The sequence below is a fragment of the Liolophura sinensis genome, unplaced genomic scaffold, assembly GCF_032854445.1.
Source record: "Liolophura sinensis isolate JHLJ2023 unplaced genomic scaffold, CUHK_Ljap_v2 scaffold_14, whole genome shotgun sequence".
Classification (NCBI taxonomy): Eukaryota; Metazoa; Mollusca; class Polyplacophora; order Chitonida; family Chitonidae; genus Liolophura; species Liolophura sinensis.
Genome location: NW_027017953.1, coordinates 321,774 through 327,773, shown reverse-complemented (window position 1 = coordinate 327,773; position 6,000 = coordinate 321,774). Strand labels below are relative to the sequence as shown.

Genomic DNA, 6,000 nt, shown 5'->3' with positions numbered 1-6,000 from the left:
GGCGTGTTGATCTTTGAATCACATGAACAAATACACAGAGAATACATGTGCTTGTGTAATATTAAAGTTTCTATCAAAGTTATGCGAGTTGTTGATGATTGTTTAATTATGCCCTCTATGCAATAAGAAACAAAATCTCCAGGAATTACAGGGTCTATTTAGTTACAAATGTTGATCTACAGTTACTGAATTTAATGGATTTATCAGTTTATTGTATAAAATTAGGTAAGTCTTCTAATTTACATGTTTGTTTCTGGTCGATGCATTTCTACCGGTTTATCTAGTTCGGATTGGAACAAACTCGAGCTACTGGTCATTATTATATTTATTGTGATCAATTACGAAGTTTTGTATTCAACACGGAGATAAATGGACATCAATCGCAGATGGATGTTGGATGGACCCTGGTAACATCATTGTGAATGTCAAGCTGTAAGAAATTCAGTAAGTCACACTGATATTTTGCCTTGTTGGCTGGGTTTTTCCGCTTATCAACCCTTTCACCAAAAGTATGACAGTATTCCGGTAGCTTTTCTGCATGAATATCTATTCTCGAGGGTCTCGATCAGCCATGCTCTTCCCAAAAAACTTGAGACTTAATGCTTTGCATTTTTTAAAATATTTATATAAGTAATTCATAGTGCCATTTGGATTTCTTAGCACTGAATTTCTCTTAAAATATGCTTCAGGCCTCCAATTGCTTCCGACCTCCAATAGCTTCAGCCCTCCAATTGCTTCCGACTACTAACTGCTTCCCACCTCCAATAGCTTCAGACCTCCAATTGCTTCAGACCGCCAATAGCTTCAGCCCTCCAGTTGCTTCCGACTGCCAATTGCTTCCGACCTCCAATAGCTTCCGACCTCCAATTGCTTCGGACCTCCAATAGCTTCAAGCCCTCCAATTGCTTCCGACTGCCAATTGCTTCCGACTGCCAATTGCTTCCGACCTCCAATATCTTCAGAGCTCTTATGCAATCAGTAACTTGATCTGTTATCTATGTTCACACGAAATTTTATTTTAATTGATCGGAAAGAATTTCAAATTACGAAAAATCATTTTTTACAGCACAAACTTTTCAAAAGTCTCATACAGTTGTCAATCAAACATGTGCTCAAGGTCATTCCACAAGCAATTTAGGACCGTTCGTGGTGACCAGCTTGTTACGATGTATGTACAGGGATAGATGCCAAACATAGAGGCAATTTATGTGTTCTTTGGAGAAAGCTCCTTTTCTGGGTGAGTCTAGCTGATCGTCGGTAACGTACAGTATACATCACAGCGGAACAAGACTGTATGAAGCCTTTTCATAACTCAATTGACCAGCATGCCATCCGCGGGTCAGTCAACCGTAACCAGGTAGTGCCTCCTTCTATTCTAGCTCCATGATCATACCATAAACCAGCAAGTACCTGTGTAATAAGATCAAAGCACAACAACACCAGAATTGACAGTGAAAGAAATACACATAGTTTTGTACTTAGTCCCTAGTATCATGGGTAAAACGTCAGACTCTGTAAATACGCATCCAGGATTCATGTTGACTTCCCCATGAAGACATACTGAAACAACTTGCTCAGTTTGGTACAATGAAGTTTTACAAACTGCAGGGAAGATTTGTTAGGTGTTACATACATTCGGGATTTAAGAGCCGTCTCTTAATCCCAGCATACATGTAAGTTACACATGAAGAGGACATGCCCAATAATAACAGGTTCACAGCCTGTGTAGTCAGACATAGTCAAGGTGGACAGAGAAATCAATTCTACACTTCACAAAGCTCTGTTATCATTAGCACCTTTAATGGCGATCGATTTGGTAGAAAAACAACTGTGGGAAAGTTCTGCACCATGACACTGTATTGCTGTTTGTTCAATCTAGTCTTACTTACATACTAACACCTCACTGTTACCTTTATCATGCCTTACAAATTTATAAAAAAACCTCTATAGCGTACAAATTACAAAGATTTATGAAATGCCCACAGCATGTGTGATGCTGTATAAGAGATCTTCATTGTAGATGGTAAATTCTCTCTAAAATAAACTGAGCCCATTGGAAAAATATACATCACATAATATTACAGTATAAGCATAATCACCAAATGGGTAACAAAGAGTACATTATAATGATATTGTAAGGGGTTATAATATTATAATATAGAGGGGTAGGTGATACAAATGTTTGTCGGGGTAGGGGAGGTTATACATACGTTTGTGTGTGGGGGTAAGCGTGGGTGGTGGTGTGGGCACATATGTTGGGGTTGGTACATATGTTTGTTTGTGTGTGTGTGTGTGTGGGGGGGGGGGACATATGTGTGTACGGGGTTGGGAGGGGGGGGGATGTGGATGTGGTCGCATCTAACAGGTTCTTGTACTCAAATAGTGTATACATTATAAAACATCCAGTAAAAACTCACTGCCAAACTGTTTAAATACTAAAACACAATCAACAACTTGACCATCAAAACTTAATCATTAAATTCAGATAAATATCTGCTTGTATTCAAAAAAATTTCTCCACTGCCCATTATCAAGAGCTCCATAAACAAAATCTAAAATGTCTCTTTTACATTTGCTGAGAAAACACAACATACGCTATATTAAAATGCTATAGAAACAAAATTTAAATACATTACTAACTACTATTCTCACAAACTGAGGAAGCAAAATGTAAAATGTCACCACTGCCTTCCCTCAGATGAGAAGGAAATAAAATATTACATGTTCTTATTCGTGACCATGAAATTTTAATGCTTGTGGAAGCAAAATCTAAAATGCATTGCTACTGGCTTAATTCTCACACACACAGGAAGCAAAATTTAAAATGCTTCATCCATGACCATTATATTTAAATGCTTGTGGAGGTAAAACCAAGAATACATTACTACTGTCTTTATTCTCACACAGACATGTTTCCAGTGATCAATGAAAATATAGTTAGCAAACTAAACCTATTGTCACTGCCTGTGCTAAACTGCTGGGAATCGCATTATCTAACATGTAAACAACACCAATATCCAAAATGCTGCTGATACTTACACGTAAACTGTCATCAATGACTATCCTCAAACGTTGAGCACACAAAATCTGAAAAGTTATCATGGCCTATATATCGACAACAAAATGTTACCCACTACCTATCCTCATGCCGTGGACAACAAAATGTTACCCACTACCTATCCTCATGCCGTGGACAACAAAATGTAATCACTGCCTATCCTTATGCCATGGACAACAAGATGTTATCACTCCCTATCCTTATGACATGGACAACAAGATGTTACCCACTACCTATCCTTTTGCCATGGAAAACAAGATGTTATCACTGCCTATCCTTATGCCATGGACAACAAGATGTTATCACTGCCTATCCTTATGCCATGGACAACAAGATGTTATCACTGCCTATCCTTATGACATGGACAACAAGATGTTACCCACTGCCTATCTTTTTGCCATGGAAAACAAGATGTTATCACTGCCTATCCTTATGCCATGGACAACAAGATGTTATCACTGCCTATCCTCATGCCGAGGACAACAAAATGTTACCCACTACCTATCCTCATGCCGTGGACAACAAGATGTTACCCACTACCTATCCTCATGCCGTGGGCAACAAAATGTTACCCACTGCCTATCCTCATGCCGTGGACAACAAAATGTAATCACTGCCTATCCTTATGCCATGGACAACAAGATGTTATCACTGCCTATCCTCATGCCATGGACAACAAGATGTTACCCACTGCCTATCCTTATGCCATGGACAACAAAATGTAATCACTGCCTATCCTTATGCCATGGACAACAAGATGTTATCACTGCCTATCCTCATGCCGAGGACAACAAGATGTTACCCACTGCCTATCCTTATGCCATGGACAACAAAATGTAATCACTGCCTATCCTTATGCCAAGACAACAAAATGTAATCACTGCCTATCTTTATTCCATGGACAACAAAATGTTACCCACTGCCTATCCTTATGCCATGGACAACAAAATGTTATCACTGCCTATCCTTATGCCATGGACAACAAAATGTAATCAATGCCTATCTTTATTCCATGGACATCAAAATGTTACCCACTACCTATCTTTATGCCATGGACAACAAAATGTTATCACTGCATATCATTAAATAATGTTACCACTAAATACCTTTCTGTTGAGAACAAAAAAGTTTAACAATGCATTACCTTCATGCTGAAGACAACAAAATGTTACTAAGATGTTCCCACTACATATCATTGTGGGGAGGACAACAAAATGTTATCATTGCATGCATGTATCTTTATGTAGAGGACAACAAAAATGCTACTGCTGCTAATCTGTGTGCTTTGGACAACAAAACGCTGTGCATTACATGCAGGTCTACTATACAGGCTGGGGCTGAAGAAGATTCTCTCTCTCAGCTGCAGGCATGGCTGCACCTCCGTCAGGAGTGGTTACCTCCCCATCATCTGTGTCCTCAGGTACGGTTGTGATCACAAATGAACGGCTCTTGTTCAGGTCACTTGATTTTCGCATTTTTAACTGAGGTATGGTAACCTTAAGATTTTTTCGGTTTTTCTTGGTGCTGTCTTCAGTTTCCGATATCTGTGACACCTGGTTATCTGAGGAACGTCTTAGGACCTTGTGGGTGACCTTTGTGTCCCCACTGTAGCTGTGGATCGTCTTGTACACGATGGAATCGGGTCTGTGGCGGTTCCGCACTGTCTGGTACATGCCAGGAAATCCTACAGTTGGTGACACGTTCTCAGAACTCCAGTTAAATTTCTGACAAAAGCAAGAACAGTGAGCATTTTACATATATACATAGATATATCCATATATTTAGTTGCATTTAAACTAATACACATAAACTGCAGATGTGACATTTTAACATGATTCTAATGTTTATTTCTCTGTTAAAGATATCAAGATGACTAAGATCAGAAATCAAGTTAAACACGTAGATCTGATTTCCTGTTTTAATGACTCCCTTGGAAACTTGTGACTTGTATTAAGGCAATACGATTAACACGTGTATGGGTGAGTGGGCCGCTAGTGGTTAGGAGAATGACCTCACTTCAGGATGTACAAACTGGTGAAGGTTGTACTGACAAACCTACTGATGATAGCAGCAGCTATCCCTACCAGAGCTGGACAAACCTGTCAGTTCAATGGTGAAGGGTAAAACACTTAGTCCACTCTTCCCATCCACAAACAACTTTTACACAAAGTAAGTAATGTACACACTGTTACAATCTCTCAGCTCATTATAGTACAGATGCTATTTTGGGTTTTCCAGGAAGGTTTCCATTTGTTGTTGTGTCCAAATCCAGTCAAACTTTACATCCTCAAATTCGCATTTGTCCATGACATAACCATTCATAAAAACAGTCAGATGTTCCTCAACAACCATGGAGTCATCTAAAGGCACAACTGTTACAGGAAAGATCAGATGTGCCCCAATAACTGAAACAGTGAAGACATTTGATGGCACAACTGTTACAGGAAAGATCAGTTGTTCCTCAATAATAGTGGGGACATTTGATGGCACAACTGTTACAGGAAAGGTCAGGTGTACCCCAATAACTGAAACAGTGAAGACATTTGATGGCACAACTGTTACAGGAAAGGTCAGGTGTACCTCAATAACAGTGGGGAAATCTGATGGCACAACTGTTACAGGAAAGGTCAAGAGTGCCTCAATAACAGTGGAGACATCTGATGGCACAACTGTTAGAGGAAAGGTCAGGTGTACCTCAATAACAGTGGGGAAATCTGATGGCAGAATAGTTACAGGATAGGTCAGGTGTACCTCAATAACAGTGGGGACATCTGATGGCACAAATGTTACAGGAAATGTCAGGTGTTCCTATATAACAGTGGGGACATTTGATGGCACAACTGTTACAGGAAAGGTCAGGTGTACCTCAATAACAGTGGGGACATTTGATGGCACAACTGTTACAGGAAAGGTCAGGTGTACCTCAATAACAGTGGGGACAT

General features: G+C 39.6%; 1 protein-coding gene across 1 annotated transcript in view; it reads right to left on the bottom strand.

Moving 5' to 3' along the window:
- Positions 1–2,305: 2,305 nt before the first annotated feature.
- The window catches only part of LOC135481265 (uncharacterized), a 65,422-nt gene continuing 61,727 nt past the window's right edge, over positions 2,306–6,000 (bottom strand). Inside the window, exon 17 of the mRNA XM_064761113.1 lies at positions 2,306–4,782. Coding sequence (XP_064617183.1) covers positions 4,381–4,782 — 402 coding nt within the window. The 3' untranslated portion in view covers positions 2,306–4,380. The remainder of the gene's footprint in view (positions 4,783–6,000) is intronic.